This window comes from Alosa sapidissima, chromosome 6 (genome assembly GCF_018492685.1).
Source record: "Alosa sapidissima isolate fAloSap1 chromosome 6, fAloSap1.pri, whole genome shotgun sequence".
NCBI classification, from domain to species: domain Eukaryota; kingdom Metazoa; phylum Chordata; class Actinopteri; order Clupeiformes; family Clupeidae; genus Alosa; species Alosa sapidissima.
Window position 1 is genome coordinate 4,403,059 of NC_055962.1, and position 18,221 is coordinate 4,421,279.

At 49.7% G+C, this 18,221-nt stretch overlaps 1 protein-coding gene across 1 annotated transcript in view; it reads left to right on the plus strand.

Annotated features, from left to right (window-relative positions):
- rev3l (REV3 like, DNA directed polymerase zeta catalytic subunit) overlaps positions 1–18,221 on the plus strand; it is a 41,569-nt gene that overhangs the window by 11,389 nt on the left and 11,959 nt on the right. The window contains exons 2-13 of the mRNA XM_042094604.1: positions 3,690–3,879; positions 4,230–4,304; positions 5,598–5,758; positions 8,089–8,236; positions 8,357–8,451; positions 9,971–10,075; positions 10,333–10,417; positions 12,658–12,797; positions 13,124–13,249; positions 13,394–13,619; positions 13,902–14,044; positions 14,168–18,206. Of these exons, the coding sequence (XP_041950538.1) occupies positions 3,690–3,879; positions 4,230–4,304; positions 5,598–5,758; positions 8,089–8,236; positions 8,357–8,451; positions 9,971–10,075; positions 10,333–10,417; positions 12,658–12,797; positions 13,124–13,249; positions 13,394–13,619; positions 13,902–14,044; positions 14,168–18,206 (5,533 nt within the window). The remainder of the gene's footprint in view (positions 1–3,689; positions 3,880–4,229; positions 4,305–5,597; positions 5,759–8,088; positions 8,237–8,356; positions 8,452–9,970; positions 10,076–10,332; positions 10,418–12,657; positions 12,798–13,123; positions 13,250–13,393; positions 13,620–13,901; positions 14,045–14,167; positions 18,207–18,221) is intronic.

Consider the following 18,221-nt stretch of genomic DNA (forward strand, 5'->3'; position numbering starts at 1 on the left):
GTTTCGGTGTGAGTTGGGTTCACTGGCTGGGTGACTGGGTGGTGTAATGTGAAGTATGAGTATATTATCTGGGGCCAGTTTCTCTCTCACACACACACACACACACACTGGGTCTTCCACCACCCGCCTTTCCATCAGAAAATCACAATCGCGGCTAGAACACAGATCCCATCCATCACGGCCGCTGCTTCGTGATAAACCTGTCCGTGCGTCCTTAAGCTGACCCGCAGGAACGCCCCGTATCTCTCTCTGTCTCCCGGCCAAGTGCGCCGCCGCCGAGCCCAGTGCACTCATCCCCTCAGCACCACTGCTCTATCTGCCCCTTATTTATGCTCCGCCTGATGGCTCCCAGCACGCCCTGGTGCCAGAGGTCACACCTGCAGGCCCCGCAAGGGGCTACGGAGGGCCCCCTCACAGGCAGCTTCATCTCCCTCCTGACCACCACCACCTCCTCCTCCACCACCACCACCACCACCACCATCCCCCGCACCCTGCAGCTCCGTCAGCCAGCCCTTCCTGCCATCAATCAGGGCGGCCGTGTGAATGGGCATTCATCACAGACAAGGCCTGCGCTCTGTCTGGGCTGCGAGCGGCCAGGCAGGCAGGCAGAGATGAGCCGGTGGTGGACGAGGGAGAGGTCATGAGTGGAATGAGGAAGTGGTGGTGGTTGCGGTGGTGTCATTCCAGCTCCAGTACATGACACCATACTATGTCTGTGTCTGCTGAGAGCCACTGTGCCATTGATCTGGCCTGGACTCAAGACTGGCAGAAGAAGAGAGGAGAGAGAGAGAGAGGAGAGAGAGAGAGATAGGTGGGGGGAGGTGCAGAATGGAATGACATGAGCAAGAGATAGGGAGCGAGAGAGGAGGGGGCTGTTCAGGCACATGCTTTGCTCACGTGCAGGGCTGCTGCTGCTGTTGCTGCCTCTGCTCTGTGCTGCAGTGGAGGCAGCGTCTCTCTCTCTCTCTCTCTCTCTCTCTCTCTCTCTCTCTCTCCCCCTCTTTCTCTCTCTCTCTCTCTCTCCCCCCTCTTTCTCTCTCTCTCTCTCTCTCCCCCTCTTTCTCTCTCTCTCTCACACTGCCTTTCATTCACTCAGGAGCAGGGGAAGGGGTAGAGGAGGAGGAAAGCCCTTTCAGCTGTGGACAGGAAGCTCCTCACACTCCCAGCTCCGCTCTCCCTCAGTCCCTCACAACATTGTCCTCTCCTTGTCCCTCCATGACCACGTGGCCTTCCTCTCCACCTCCTTCTCCATGTCATGCTTGTGTGTGTGTGTGTGTGTGTGTGCTTTTGCATTTTATTGGGCTTTATTGTGTGTAGGGTGATATTGTGAAATCTTGGGCTTCATGTCTGTGTTTCAGACCTCTTTTTTTCCCCCTTTTCCTTCCTCTTTTCTTTCCTTCCACATTCTCTCTGTCTCATGCTTTCCCTTTCCCCCCCAGTTTCAGGCAGCTGGGTAGAATCAGTCATGTCCACCTCCCCACTGTCTATTTGGGCTTGTGCTCACCAGCCACGTTACCTAGCAACTGCAGCAGGAGCAACTACTGTCTACTGGTGCTGGCGACGTCTCTAGTGCACATACGCTTACACACACACACACACACACACACACACACACACGAGCCTGTCTGCTCCTTTTGCTCATCCTGGCGGGGCCGGCGACTCTCAGAGGGTTGACCCCAGCTGTTCTCTCGCTGCGTGGCGTTTAGTCCTGCCCGTCCTTCCTTCCTCAAGGAAATCTCTGGCTCTGTGCCAGCGTCTCTTCCTCATGCGTCCTCAGCCACCAGGGAGCTGGTCAGCCGGCGAGTCCACCCACCCGCGCTCCGCTCAACTCTCGGTTGGTACCCCTCCTCTCTCTAGCCGCCCGCTCTGAGCGCTGCTGTGTGGGCATGGACTCTTGGGGGAGCCCTGGGGATCCAGCTGAGGCGGTCAGAGGCTGGACTGGGATGGCAGCAGAGCGTTGGCGGCTCGCGGCAATGTAGCTTCAGCTACAAGCTAGCTCCTTGGGGAGCCGCAGAGCCACACCACTATGCCTGCCATGAGTCTCTTTGTGCCCTGGTCGTTAGCACCCCCCTGGCCCTTCTCAGCAGCCCTCCTGTCCTCTGGAGGCGTGTGTGTTTGCGGTGTGTGGGTATGATGGAGCGCGTGTGGGCTGTGCCGCCAGCATGGGCATCCCTGAGCGGTCAGGGGTGTGGGGGGTCTGGACGAGCCCCAGCAGGGGTGTCTGATGAACATGCTAGGACTGCTGGCCCAAAGCTACGCCACCCCCTCCCAGGCACGGCTCGTCTGCCCACCTCCTCTAATGTGGAGGGTTGGAGGTGCAGGCTGGCGCCCCGTGTGGCATCGCGCACAGGTGGTGGGCACTGGCATGCAGATGGTAGTGGCCATGGTGGATGCCTCCGCTTTCCAAATAGCAAAAAACGTGTGTAATGATGCCAGGGAGCCAGGGCTTTGTCTCCACTTGTGGCAACAGATGGGAGGAGTGTGTGTGTGTGTCTGTGTCTGTGTGTGATGGGGGTGTGTTAGTATATGATGAGTATGCTGTGGCATGGGATGAGTGTGTGGACCTGTAGAGCAGCCATGTTGCCCCTCCTCCAGTCCCAGTGGTCAGAGCCATCTGCTCAGTCAGCTGGGCTTGTTGGCCAGCAGCAGCACAGGACCAGGGATGCGTCTCCATAGATGCCCTGTCCTGGGCGTGTTCATATGGGAGGGATGCGTCTCCATAGATGCCCTACTGTCCTGGGCGTGTTCATATGGGAGGGATGCGTCTCCATAGATGCCCTGTCCTGGGCATGTTCATATGGGAGGGATGCGTCTCCATAGATGCCCTGTCCTGGGCGTGTTCATATGGGAGGGATGCGTCTCCATAGATGCCCTGTCCTGGGCGTGTTCATAGATGCCCTGTCCTGGGCGTGTTCATAGATGCCCTGTCCTGGGCGTGTTCATATGGGAGGGATGCGTCTCCATAGATGCCCTACTGTCCTGGGCGTGTTCATATTCAGCACACAGACATTTTCTTGCTAACTCTGCAGCTTTACTCTTCATTAGCGAGTATAGCTATTCTCCTTTGTGTTGCTGCTCTGACCAGTGTCCAGCTGAGGACATGACTCGGGCCATCCCGTCTTTAATAAGACTTTTAATGTGTGGGCCTGCAGGGTTTTGGCAGCAGACGGACGGTTTGAATGGCCCCACTTTGGCCCTAATGGAACTCCTGTTTGTGCTGTGCACTCAGGTCCGCGCTATTTTTAGTGCGCCTGATGACCTCATAGGCAATCACTTCCATCGCGCTGGGTACTTTGAGCAGCACGCTCGGTGATTTAGCTAATGGTATGCTTTACACGGCTCGGGCCAATCAATCAAGACTGTACACGGCTGCACTCAATTCATTAGGCGGTTGTTTGGCAGGGGTTGGTCAGTGGCAGGTCATCTGACTTTACGTGGCTAGAAAGTACATGATGCCAATACTGCTGATGGGCTGTCCTCTGAAAACCGGAAAAAAAAAGAGAACTCCTTGCATAATCATCAGGGAGAAGTGCACGCTTTGAAGCTGTAAGCAGTCGCAATTCAAAAAGAATGTGAAATTGGTTCTTTAGGGATCATGGTGCTGTTTGTGCCAGTTGATTTGTCATGTTGCTGTTCAGAGGATCTTTGCCTTGTCCTTAAAGGGGCTGTGTCTGCTCTTTGTGTCTCAGGCCAGAAGACGTGTCTGCACCTCCACGGCGTCTTCCCCTACATCTACGTCCCGTACGATGGCATCAGCCCGCAGCCCGAGCGCTACCTGCGCCAGGTGGCCTACAGCATCGACAGAGCCCTCAACGTCTCCATGGGCAACCCCTCCTCCAAAGCCCAGCATGTCTTCAAGGTGACGCTGGTGTCTGGCATGTAAGTCAAATAAACATGGTTTGCTTTTCTATTGTCACACAGACAGAGCCTCCAGACCCCCACCCCCCCACCTCCCCGCCACATTAAAAAGGACGCCAGGGTTTCCAGGAGGAAGTTGTGCTGAAATATCAAACCTGCTGTTTTGGTCCTGATATGTCACAGCAGGTGAACAAGGGATTGTGAATGACACCACTCAGTTACTCCCCTGCTTGCCATTTCCTCCTATCTAAATCCTCCCCATAAAAGTGCCGGGACTGATCTCTGAATGACCTCTAGTCTGCGTGTCCGTGTGGGATGGCTCAGGCAGGGAGCTTGTGACTTACTGTATCCTCTCCTCTGTGCTCGCGCAGGCCTTTCTATGGGTACCACGCCAAAGAGAAGCCATTCATGAAGATCTACCTGTACAATCCGCAGATGGTTAAGAGGTCAGTATGGCTTGGTCAAGAAAGCCTGATGTTGTGAAATGTAACCCACTGTGCTCAAGAGCAGCCCTGCAGCTCATAGTAGTGGTCTTGACCAGGAGAGTGCTGTGTCTGTGCTGTGCTGTGTCTGTGCTGTATCTGTGCCTGTGCTATATCTGTGCTGTGTCTGTGCTGTGCTGTGTCTGTGTCTGTGTCTGTGTCTGTGATGTGTCTGTGGCACTGTGAGAGAGGGAGATGGGGATGACTGCATAGGAGAGATGGCCTGCATTCTGCATCTATTTTTAGTCTTTGAAAACACCAGCCTGTGTGTGTGCGTGTGTGTGTGTGTGTCTATAATGGGCTAGAGGGGCAGTAGAACACCTCCACATTATTCTCCACTTCCTCTAGTGCACCTCAGTAACTCTGACGCACATAAAGCAGCCTGTTTACTGTTAACCGTGTATGTGGTCACCCTCAGCCAAAAGGTGACACTCGAGAAAAGTCTTAAATCACACAGTCCCTCCTGGGAAGTGCGGATCACTCAGACACATTGATTAGATTCCTGTGTATGGGGGCTGTTTGATGGGTTGAGATGCAGAGACCCGTGGTGCTGTGCACTGCACTCATTAGCATTTTCATGGAATAATTGCAAATCAGGCAATATTTCAGTCATGCACTCGTCACCAGAGCATATCTCAGCTGATTAATAGTCATCAGTTATTCCCCTTAGTGTGCTAATGCTCCTGTGTGCTAAATTCCCCTTATTTGAATGCCTCGTTACCACAGGAACCCAGGAAGTTTACTTGAATAGTGACCTTCAAGAACATTTCCTCTGAACACACTAGCTACCAGGCCTGTGAGTGTTTGGGGCAACACAATCATCTGATTGTTCTATATTAGTATTGAGGCATAATCAAGTCAAGTCAAGTCGGCTTTTATTGTTCTGCTATATGGATGGGCCATGACTGTGACTGATCAGCTCTTCCTGAGTGTGTTGTGTGTGTTGAGCTGCTGTGCTTTACTAAGTGGGTGAGTGTGTTGAGCTGCTGTGTTTACTGAGTGGGTGTGTGTGTTGAGCTGTTGTGTTTACTGAGTGTGTGTGTGTGTTGTGTGTGTTGAGCTGGTGTCTTTACTGAGTGTGTGTGTGTGTGTGTGTGTTGAGCTGTTGTGTTTACTGAGTGGGTGTGTGTGTTGTGTGTGTTGAGCTGGTGTCTTTACTGAGTGTGTGTGTGTTGTGTGTGTTGAGCTGCTGTGTTTACTGAGTGTGTGTGTGTGTGTGTGTGTTGAGCTGCTGTGTTTACTGCGTGCTGTCCCCAGGGTGTGTGAGCTGCTGCAGGGAGGCGCCGTGATGAACAAGAGCTTCCAGCCGCACGAGGCCCACATTCCCTACCTGCTCCAACTCTTCATCGACTACAACCTGTACGGCATGAACCTCATCAACCTAGGAGCCGTCAAGTTCCGCCGCTGCCCACCACAAGGTGACGACGCCACACTCACACCCCGCAGACAGAGACTTTGGGAATGCTGCTTTGGGAATGCTGCTTTGGGAATGCTGCTTTGGGTCCAGACTCTCATTGGTCTGATGCAGAGGAGCTAGATAGATCAACCTGTACGGCAGACGCATCCCTGGTCCTGTGCAAAGGAACTCAGCTGATATTCTGTCTATAATGGAGTGGAATGGAACTTTCTAAGTGACTCCAAACTTTTGACTGTTAGTGTACATATTTCATTGTATTATGTGTGGGATTAGGCCTAGTTGTTGATAGGCTTGGTGTGAAAGTGGTGTATTTAAGCTCCGCACATTGTCCCAGGAAAGGGAAGGTGCAGCATGGGTAAAGAAAATGAAGAGTGGAATGCAGAATGAATGACGATTTCAAGCTTCTATTTGGGCCCAGTAGAGAAAAGCTGCCTATGTGCTAATGATAGTTGTTGTGGGTTGTCTGCCAACATGGCTGGCTTGCTTGTCTGCCATCAGATGTGATTGGTGTTTGATGGGGAGTGTTTGATAGCAGGGAGGCTCTAGTCTTGTGGGTATGTGTTGTGTACCTGAGCGGTTCATGTTGTTTGTTTGTGCTCTGGTGCTGTGTGTGTGTGTGTGTGTGTGTGTGATGTGTTTGGTGCAAAGGTTGGGTGGAAATATGTGCCTCGGGGTCTCAGGTGCTATCCGTGCAGCTGCAAGTGTGTCTACTCTGTAGGCCAACCTCCGTCCTGCTCGCACTAAACCACAGCACGGGTGTGTTTGTGTGTGGTTTTTCAGAGAAGAGGTCACAGGAACACACACACACACACACACACACACACACACACACACCCACTCTGCGACGTCCGTTGGAAGTGCGGTAAGCAGTTCAGTTACTCTCGCAGACGCGGGTGCTTAATGTAATAGATTTAGTGGAGCAGGAGGTCGGTGCTGGGCGAGCTGATAAGAGTGGACAGGGGGGGGGGGCATGCCAGAGGGCTATGAGCCACAGCCTGTCTGTAACACCAACCCAAACTCATAAGACGAGGGATTTGTGCATTGCATTGCATTCATTCATGCAGGCAGACACACACACACACTCACACACACACTCATACACACTGACCAACAGCAGGAGAGCGTATCTGTGCTCACTGTTTTCAAGGCCAGAGGCACATTCCCGTGGCTCCTACTCTTAATATCCCTGCCAGACCTCCCCCCACCACACAAACACACACACACACACACACACATGCCGGAGCCTCCGCTCAGCAAAGGCAAACTTCCCCTCTGACATGGAGCGCCGTGCTCTCTTCAACTGCTGAACTCCTGCTCCTCCAATCACAGCCCTGCAGCCTTAACACTCCCTCGCAGCCCGCAGAGTGGACGAGGGGGAAGAGCCGTTCACTCCGGGCTCTGCCGAGGCGTCTGCCACAAACATAACCACACAGAGGAGGTCAAAGGTCGTCCTGGCCACTCATTCATCGTTCCTCATCTGCCCTCCTCTTCGCTCGGGTGTTGCTTTTCTTTTTGTTTGTTCATCTTTTCTTCAGTCCAAGCCCCGCCCCCCCACTCTTCTCTTTCCTCCTCCCACTTCCTGTGTTATTCTTTGTTGTTTGCCGTCTTCTAATATTTATCTTTCTGTCCATTTATCTTTCCTCCACCTCCCCTCTTTCTTTTCCCTCACTTCTTTTTCCCTGCTGTTCTGTCCATTGTTATTTCTCACATCTGTGAGCGAGTGATGAGTAGGGAATTGGGAGTGGAAGAAAAAAGAGAGAGGGAGGGAGAGGAGAGGGGTCTGCCGTGTTTGATGTGGGATGAGCGTTAATCCCGCGCTGCGCGGCTGAGATGCGAGGACGGGTAGCTGGCAAAGCGGGGCCCGTCGGCCACATCACACGCCCTGCTGGACGCAGCCCGGAACCCGGGGTTAATGAAGCAGCAGGGAGCCTCTCCCTGTCCAGATTAACGGAGGCCCAAAGCCCCCGCCCGCCACCGCCGTCCTCCTCCACACAAAAGGTGGCCTTCAGGGTGACCGGCATCCCCCAGGAAATGAGTTTTCAGGGGAGAGGGACGCCTCTGCACCTGTGGGCAGTATTTCATTTATCCCTTTAGTCTCCCTTTTGTAGAGATGCCACCTGACATGGAGGCTGAAAAAATACCAGCAGCCTAAAGGCAGAACAAAGTAGTTTCATTAGTTCACTTCAGTTTATGATGCGGTCAACTTTACATTTTGCTTTTCACTCAGTGGCTTCTAGTGAGTCCCACACTGGTTAGTTTACATTGTACTCATGCAGAATTGTGTGTGTGTGTGTGTGTGTGTGTGTGTGTGTGTGTGTGTGTGTTCTCCAGCTGGGGAGGACTCTGTAGTGGCAGGGGGCAGTCGGGGCCCCAGCAGCAGGACCCCAGAGTGCCCCTGGAAGAGCCCCAACACCTCCAAACTCAATGAGAGCCTGCTGGGGGGGACCTTCACTCGCTGGGATGAGGACGCACTACCCTGGTGAGGGAGAACTCTCTGGAGTCTTTACACTTTCATTTGCACACGCACACACACAGACACACACACTCACATCCACACACAGACACACACACACACTAATGTCCTTCCTGTGTTTTTCAGCTCTCTGGTTCTGGAGGCGGTGGCGAAGCAGAGCACGTGTGAGCTGGAGGTGGACGCTGTGGCTGTAGACGTCCTGAATCGCCTGGAGATTGAGAGTAAAGACCTTTTATTCTTAACCACTGAACTAATATAGTTTAGCTTTATTAACATTTGCCACAACTGAAATGCGTTGTACATGTAGTAGCAGCATGATCTATACACCTTCAGGTGCAGTGCTTGAAATTGAATGGTAATGACAACACACGAAAATAAGTATGTTTGTGTGTGTGTGTGTGTGTGTGTGTGTGGGGGGGGGGGGGGGGGGGGGGGGATGATGATGTATTCCAGTTGGCTCATGCTAAGCACTAAGCATATATCAGTGCCTTTCAACATTAGCATCTGCACCAGGCATGATGTTTGGACAAAGACGCTGACAGACTGTGCTGACGGAGTAGTGTCTCAGCCCTCAGGTCTGCTGGACACAGCACACACGATGACCTGAGGACATCAGAGACAATCCTGCCACTCACACGCTCTCTAGGCACAGACCAACACAGAGGACCCTCCCCCTCTTATACCCTCTGACATCCCATCTCAAAGGGAGGAGGGTGCTGTGGAAAGAGAGGGTGAGAGACGGAAGGGAGGGAGAGAGATTAGAGAGAGGAGTAGAGACAGACCCAAGTCTTCACAAGAAGTGGCCTGTTTGTGACAACATGAAAGTGAAATGGAGTTTGGACCTGATAGAACAAGTGGCACTAACTCTACTGAACTGGAATAGACGCTTGCTCATCTCCCCTGCCATTAGATCTCCATATGTGCTAATGGTGTCCGCACAGACACCGTGAGCGTGAGAGAGTGCAAAACTGTGTGGGTTCATGTTCTCTGTTTTTCATAAGTGCGTCCATAAGAATACACTGAAGTAGCTCTGCTACTTTTTCGCTGTATATGATTGCCACATATGTGGCCCCCGGGTTAATCCAGTATCACTACTGACTGAGTCAGTGTTCCTTCTTATGCCATGTAGGTCATTGATTTGGTTATTCTGGATGTCTTCTGACTTACGCATACACTATGCTCATATGCATACGCTGGAGTGCCTTGTGCATCTTCTTGTGAATTGCTTCTCTTGTGCACAGCTGAATAAATCTACATCCTGAACTTTTTCTCCATGACAGAATATCCTGTTTTACTTTGGTAAACTACATTTTTACTGACAAAAGCAGGACATGGATGAGAGGAGTAGGGTGTGTTCTTATGTTTTGCATTTGCTTTGTGCAGAATGCAGACTGCTTGCTTTTATCACATAAAGCATGCTCTTGTTTGAAGAAAGGAAATGATTAATTCGCCCCTCAAGTTTTTACCACTCTGTTTTCCACACATATTAACCAAGTGTCTTTAAAATGGGAGAAGTGTGACGTAACTCTTGTGCGTACATAATAAGTCTTTATTGCTGTCGCTATCATTTGTAACAGAGTATGAAAACTTAAGATCTGTAACACTTACTGGGTGTGAGGTTCTTGTTTCTGCTGAAGGCATTCTGGATAAAGGTGACCAGCAAATGGTAGCAGCAGTGTAGTTGACTGCTGTCAGTTGAACTGATTCTTGCTATCTGCCCCCCCCCCCCCCCCCCCCCAGATCAGATTGGGAGGAACCCAGGACTGCAGGCCATCTGGGAGGACGAGAAACAGCGACGGAGAGAGAAGAACGAGTCCTCCCAAATTGAAACCCCTGAATCCCAGGGTAAGACTGCCCGACTATCACATTGTTTGAAGTGGGTATTTCATGCTGATCGTTAGACGTCTGACTCACAAAGTACAGGAGGCCAATTATGTGGTACAAAGAGAAAACACATGCTTGGATCCGCGTGAATGAGTCAGAGTGCACCTGTGTGTTGAAAATCGTGGGTTTCATTGAGATCTGCTGTCTGAGGTGATCAATCACCTGGCGTCGGTCATCAAAGTCTAACTGCTTCCCTGCTGCTTCTGATGCTGTTCCAGATCGCGGGCTGCTAGATGGCGTGGAGAGTGAGAAGATCTTCATGAAGAGACTCAAGGAGATTCTACGTGAAAACCAATTCAATGTGTAAGTGAAAACGAAAGACATTCTTTGACATTTTTTGTTCTCATGGCAAGTGCAAGAAATAGTGACCAGGTGTGATTCATTTTTCATATTCCTTTGGAGGATGTCATTTTCTTTTTGTTTCACTGGAAAAATCTCTCATAAATTCGGTCCATACATTGTACTTGAAATGTTTGAGCGCTAGCTTATATGTGTAGGCGGAAGCAGTTGTGTATTCTCCCATGACCTTGCTTTTACCCAGCCTCCTTCAGTCATTCTGGCAGTTGTCATTGAGATGGACTATATGGGTGGCCTTCACCCAGGGCTCGGTGTCTTTCCATGCTTTGAGAACTGCCGTTAACAAAGACCTAGAGGAAAGAAAGCCCTAAGAGTAATGGCAGATCTTCCCTTTTCTCTTGCTCTCACAGTCTGTTTCCCATTATGAAAGGGATGGCAGAGACACATTTTTGTAGCAATAGACAAAAGCACACATATCCTGATCCATGGGAGCCCTGCAGTTATCCACAGGGATATGCTGTAAATGACAAAGAAGTTATTTTATGTCTAAATTTCTAGGCTTGGTTCAAATGGTTCAAATTATGTTCATTTTTTATAACCGTGCAATCATACTGGCAGTTTCTTTTTTCCATGCTCTTGACTGGCATAGATTAAGGATTTGGAAACTTCTACAGAGGGGCAGAGTGCAGAGGGGAGGGGAGTTGATGATGATGATGATGATGTATGTGCCTGAACCTCCATTTCTGGTGTGTGGATGGTGGGAGGGCCTCTAAACGTAAACATGTGCTGCTTCCAGATACATTAGCGAGACACGATGGCGACCACATAGGTTGAGGAAAAGACCCAATTGGTGTGTACAGTTTCCCTGTGTGCTTTTTCCAGCTTGATGTCTTCCATCAGGCCTTGGTGGGGGCATGGAGCACTCAGAGAGAGGAAGAGGGAGAGGGAAACTATTGAGGTCTGGCACTGCTCTGTGTTAGAAGGAGGAGAAAACTGTTTTGTTTTCAATAAAGTACAGTTGGCCAAGAGCTTGTCCTTGCGTCATATCCAGATGGCTTCTATTCATAGTTTGATACTTAGGAATAGGAGAGGGGCTGAGATTTAACAGATCCATCATGAGTAGAACAGCATGAGAACATTCTGGGCTCACGTGACGAGAGTGTCGGTTTGGCTCTGTGTGCGCTGCATTCCCGAGCTGGCTCCCACACCGCCGCTTGTGCCCTCCTGCTTCTCTGGTGCTGCGAGACTGCCGTCTCCCGCCCTGCGAGCCTCCGGAACAATCCGAGACGGAGACTCCGCGACTTCTCCGAGAGGAAGCGAGGGCGGAGCCTGTGCTGAATTAAGTTAATCACCGCTGGATCTCCCCGTGCCACCAGCCCCGTATCCCCCCCCCCCCCCCCCCCCCCCCCAGAGCCCCTGGAGTCGTTAGCAGAGAGACTAATTAACACGCGAGGAGCCAGCCGAGCACAGACCTCGCTCTCTGGAGTCTCTCCACACTCCCACCACGGCCTCCAGCTGAGGAAATAAAGCCACTGAATGTGCCTTCAGATCTAGCTCTACTGAAGCTTCTTAATATGAGGTGCTCGTGTGTGCTTATTGTCATTTTCCACACCGTTGTGCCACTGCCGCACTATGAATAAATACAATTGGGCATGCATAGTCAGCGGCACAGGCAGTGTTTGGTTTCCTCGTTTGTTTGTTTTGAACCTGTACCAGGACCATCTGGTATCAAAAAAGGATCAGCTGGATGCCCGTGGGTCTATATTTAGCTAAAAGACACAGAGGGAAGTAGAAGGAAGAAAGAACGTGCATGGAAGGGGCATGTTGGGTGTGTTGAGGAGGAGGTATTCTCGGAAGAGTTGAGTCCTCAAGAGCTTGTTGAAGATAGAGAGGGATGCCCCTGCCCTGGTAGCATTTGGTAGGTCATTCCACCAACTGGGAACAACAAATGAAAATAACTTGGACTGCTGAGTACATAGGGGCGCCAGTGCCAGATGACATTCCTTGGAAGACCGCAGTGGCCAAGGGGTAACATGAGCCATGATAAAAGTCTTTAAGTAAGTGGGAGCAGACACAGCCATCACTTTGTAGGCAAGCAGTAGTGGCTGGGTGGCTAATGAATCCAGAGTGTGTCTCAACTCCTGGGGGTGGAGGTGTGTGATTCAGGTGGTCTCCAAACCAGTTGCACTGCCACTGCACTGGAAGTGAGGCCAGTCCCACATCTAACTGTTAACCTCTGGCCACAGGACTCAGTCTGGCCTGGGAGGGGACAGCGAGGAGGACGAGCCCTTCCCTGATCTCTCACTACACCCTGATGTCCTGACCCCACAGGACCTGCACGCTCCTCCCGCTAGCCAGGTGGAGACGCACAGGGACACGGCCACAGGTGAGACATGCAGCACTGGTGCTAGAGTTGTGAAAGCAGTTTCCTGTACTAAGCAATCTGGCATCACTCATTCTTTATTGATCAGGATTTTGTTTTGTATATTCTTTTTATTAAGCCTACTACAGTTTTTGGTGTGACCAAGGATCAAAATGCATAGCATGCATAGTAAAATTGGGGAACATATTGTTCACTTTCAGAATAATATCATAATTATTTTTCTAGAAATAGTTTTTATTTTAAAGACTAAACCTTTTTTAAAGCATTACTGTCTAAAATGATTTATTGCTGTCATTTTTAATTATCAGTTGCCATGACTTGCCCTTTAGATACCAAGAGACCTGGTGGGCGGGAAACTGACTCGGCCATTGTAGATGAAGAGGCCATTCTCAGTCTACTGGAGAACAGTCAGACCTTTCTTCCCCTCTCGCAATCATCCAATCAGTCTGGACTGGGTAAAACACTGCACTCCCCTACGGTCATTTGATGGCCCCTTAATGGCAGACCACAGTATGATAGAATAATACATACCATGATAATGGTTAGCAACAATAAAATATGACATTCACTAACTTTAGATTATTGGCTTTGTCTTTCAGAGAACAGCCAGGACAGGGCCTTGGATGAACTCCTGGCTGGGCTTGAGGACCCGAGGTTTCAGGCTGATGTGGGCAGGCAGGCCACTTTTGGCAACAGTGGGAGCTGCCCTTACAACAGCGATGAGGAGGAGGCGGGGCCGGAGCTGGAGAGGGAGGAGGCAGAGCTGAGTATGCTGATGTCACAGAGATGGGATAATGACATTCCTGAGCAGACAGCAAGACAAAGGTTTGCTTACATTTTTACCTCCTCACCTGCTTTTGATGATGTTTTTGGTTCTTCTGACCGGAATAACCTTGCCATTTGTAATTGTCTATTTGGTCTCTTAAATATATTGTGATTTAAAAAGATAAAAGGGAAACTGTCCTGACCTGAATGACCTCACTTTAAACCCATTTGTAATGTTCTATTCAGTCTCATGTATATTGTGATTAAAAAGATAAAAGGGAAACCATTTAAAGCAGCCAGGACTTTTGCTCAGTCAGTGCTTTTGTGACTTTTCCTGCACAGACTCTGTCTGAAGGACAAGGGTGAGGGATCCAGTGAGGAGCAGCAGGACTCCTCAGAGGAGGAGATGGACTGGAGTGGAAATAACTCCCTCTTCGCTGACCTGTCAATACCCCAGTTGGACGGGGCTGCAGATGAGAACAGTGGTGGGTTTTGTTTTACTTTTCTCTACAATTTCTGTAGTGTTCTAAGCGACACTTAGAACACGTTTTTACATTTTTACGTATGTTGTTCGTTTTTACTGAGAAATGTTTGCTATTTCTCTCTAGATGCATCACCGAAAGACAAAAGCTCCAGGAATCATTCATCGCTGCCTGCTACTGAGCAGATTCTTGCCAAGCGGAATCCCTTCCAAAGTGATGTTGTCCACATGGAGCCCCCATCCTCAGCCAAAATCCTTCTGGAGTGCACACATCCTGAGCACAGGCAGGTCCTGGCCCCTGAAAGAGAGGAATCATTAGACAAGCACTTTATCTCCAAAGGCTCCATCAGTCAGGAGAACAGTGAATGTTCAACTGGATTTAAAGTCAATAAAGAGATACCTTACATTCAGCCGGTGAAACACCCCATCCCCTGCAGCATGGCCAACAGAGCAGAGGTGTCCCCTATTGGTGTGGAAAAAATGGCTGTGCACCCCCTGTACAACTATGAAAGCAGTGCTATTGCCCTTAACAAGTCAGACCCAGACAGCCTACCCTTTGGAAATGGAAAAATTACTCAGAGTAGGAAAAAGTATAGCAGTATTAAAAACATGGAAAAGAACCACTTGTCTCTTCTTCAAAACCACAGGAGTTTCTCGTTGTGTTACTCAGAGTTAATGAGCTGCCCCACAACAGCAGACATTGAACTGAGCCAGAAAGATTGTAAGAGTCCTGTGCCAAGGAGTCTGGAGCGGGCATCAAGTCCCATGGAGGAGAGCATGCTCCTGGATCCTCAAGAAGGTGAGATGGGCAGCGATGGCGAGGAGGGCGATGTTGGCGAGCTGAAAATCAGGTATGAGGATTATCAGGAGAACAAGACCGAGCGAACCATTGTGGCACAGCAGGAGGCTCACTATAAGTTTTTCCCAAGTGTCATACTCTCAAACTGCCTCACCAGACCAGCAAAAAAGAATGTAATGAGTAAAACTGGGGATACTTCTGGAAAGCCCAGTCAGCCAGAGCAGAGACGGTCCAGGCTAAAGCTCAGTAAAAAAGCCATCCGTGCCGCCGCCACCCAGAGGAAAGCTAATGTTGTGGATAGCCCCACCCCTGATGTCCAACCTCCAAAGGATGACACAGATTTTACAACAATTACACCTGTCTGTCCAAAGAGCGTAGAAAGTAATGAGGAGATAGAGATTCCAGAGATGGAGACATCAGAACCTAAGACTAAAGGTCATGTACCTGACGAACTAGTGGAGGCTCCCGTTGAAGACAGACTAACACCTCTCACTGAGCTACCAGCCAAAGTGGCTTGCACCAAAGTGTCAAGTTTGCCAGGTAGCAAATACACTTTGAGGGCAAAGCGAAAAATGAGCTATGACAGTGAGGATGGAGAGCACTCAAGCGCAACGCTAAAGCAGGCTACCTCACTACCAGAAAACCTGAAAGACAATTGTGTGCTCAGTGGGCAGGAGTTTAAGAATCAAAAGCGGAGAAAGATCTCCAAGAAAGAGCCACCAATCATCATAAAGTACATAATCATCAACAGATTCAAAGGTCAGAAAAACATGTTGGTGAAAATGGCTAAAGTGAACGCAGAAGAGCAGCATGTGATCTTGACACCAGATAAATTGGAACAATATAACAGACTGGCCCCTTTGAAAAACTTCTGGCCCAAGGTGCCAGAGTCAACTGCAGTTAAGTATCCACCCTGTGAACAAAAGATAAAGAAGCCCTCAAAAAAGAAGGCCAAAGTTAACCCACCCACGAAGAAAGCTAACGTCTCTGCCCCTCCAAAAGCCAGAAGTAGGCCAGGTGTCAAAGTTCAGAATGGCAAAAACACATTACCTTTACCCAGCCTGCCAGCTCCTTGGCCTTGTTATAGTGACCTCACTGATGACTACTCAACAGAGTATTCAGACGTGATGGTTGAGTTAGGTTATCTGTCTGACAGGGCTCCTAGTCCCACAGACTCAACACCACCACGTTGTTGGTCCCCATCTGACCCCATAATGGAATCCACCTTCAATGATCACTTGATCAATCCATTCAATGATCCCTGTCTAGGCTTCCCGTATCAAGACACTACATCAGATTTGCAAGGCCAAGGGTCTCAGCGCAAAAGTCGCACAACCAAACCCAGAAAGGCAGCTACTGTAAGTCCAAGAAGAAAGACTAAGGCCACCAAGCAATCAGACCCTCCGCCTGCCAAAGAGAATACAAAGCAGGCCAGTACTCAAGGTACTGGAAGAAAACAAAAGAAAGATCTGGCGATGACTCTTGTATGTGGTCAGGATGATTCCTCAAGTAAAAATACTAGAAAGTCCCGTAAAAAGAAGCAAGTGAATGAAACGGTAGCCTCCATTCACAGGAACTGTGAAGATGCAAGGTTGTTAAATCAGGATGGCACTCTGCCTGCCTCTGAATCCTCGTCAGTTGAGGGCTCTTCCCTACAGACGTCAGCAGTGATGTTGGCCGATAATCGTTCAGTTGTTGCCAAGGACTCAAGAACTCAGACTTTGACAACTTTTATTGAGCCAAAGATCGAGAAGAGTGAAATCAACATCAGTGAGCCATACCAAAGTGTAGCACTTAATCTGAAAACACAGGTGCGCGGTGAGACCAGTACACCCACTGCTCAGTCAGACAAATGCAGCCAGAGTTCCTCAATTCAGTTTGAAAGTGAGAGATTTCAAAGAAGCCAGTCCTCTCCAGCCTCTGGAAGTATTGGATATCCTTGCTCTGTCATCACATACAGTAGATCTGTGTCACAGACTTCAAACACCAAGTCTGAGTCAGTTCCCAGTCCACCAAATCCCTATGAATTCAAAAGTGAACCATCTGACCTTGAGGAGGGTGCAGACAGTTCACAGTTGCCAGAGATTGCGCTAAAGGCTGCAGCTAAGGCAAGAAGGCGCACTTCAAGGAAGAAGGAGAAGAGTGAAGAAGCAAACACTCAGTCTGAAACTTTTCAGAATAAATCCAGCCCTGCGGTGCCAACAAGTGGTCATGAATCGTTACCCAAAGATGAAAAACCCCATACAGGCCCAAAAAATGGAGAGATCCCTCTAACAACTGAAATGCCTTCAGGGCTTGCTGTTTTGAAGGAGCTTCTACAGAAAAGACAGAGATTGGGACAGAGCCAAGAAGTTCAAGCTGCCTCACAGACTCAAAATACCATTGCATCAGCTGATACTGCCACAAATTCTGAGAATAAGTCAACAAAAACTAAGAGGGCCCCATCCACTACTACGCGAAAGCCAAGGGCACCAAGAAACCAAACTCCAAAGGAGAAAAAACCAAGGAGCAGGAAAAATCAAAATTGCAAGCAGGAAAACGTTAAGATTGAGCCCCCTTTATCAGATGGTAGCCCAACTTTCCCAACAGATCATGGTTTCGACAGCTGCTATTCAATAGAGGACAGTTTATCACCAGAACTCCCTCATAACTACAACTTTGACATAAATGCCATTAGCCAAACAGACTTTTCCAGTCTCTACTCAGGCAGTCAATTTGTGGTTGCTGACAAGATTCTGCCACAAAAGTTCCTGAGTGACTTCAACCAGGAAGCAATCTCTGCTCTAAACATGGGATTGAAAAGCGCTGAGGAGAGGACACTGTCTGGAGAAGATCCTAAGCCTGCGCCAGAATGGCAGAGGTCAGCAGGTCATACTAGCCCCGACCTCTTTGATAAGACATCAGGAGAAAATGGAGAAATCATCTCTGGCAATTTATCTCTGTCTCTGCTTGAGCCTGATAGGAGGGGGAAAGACTGGACATCATTGGGCAAGCATCACGGTCTTAGTCATTTCCAAGACTTTCACTGTGAAAAAAGAGACTTCCTCTTTAGTCTGGACTCTTTCCTGCCTTTAACGTCAGCTTCGTTTGCAGAGAGTGGTGCATCCCCAGTGGGTGACCTGGATGGGAACGACGCCATGTCCACAACCACACCCAGCAGCTCTCCACGTTCTGTTAGTTCACTTTCACAGGTGAGGGCTTGCAGCCAGTCCCTTAAGGGTGCTGGAGGAGCCCACATCCTCAAACCGCTCATGTCTCCCCCAAGCCGGGAGGAAATTGTCAGCACCCTCCTCAGTCTAGACCTTTCGGAGGCTACCTACCAGGAGCCATTTTGCAGTGATCCATCAGATGCTCCTTTAAGACCCAGGTGAGACAATCATTT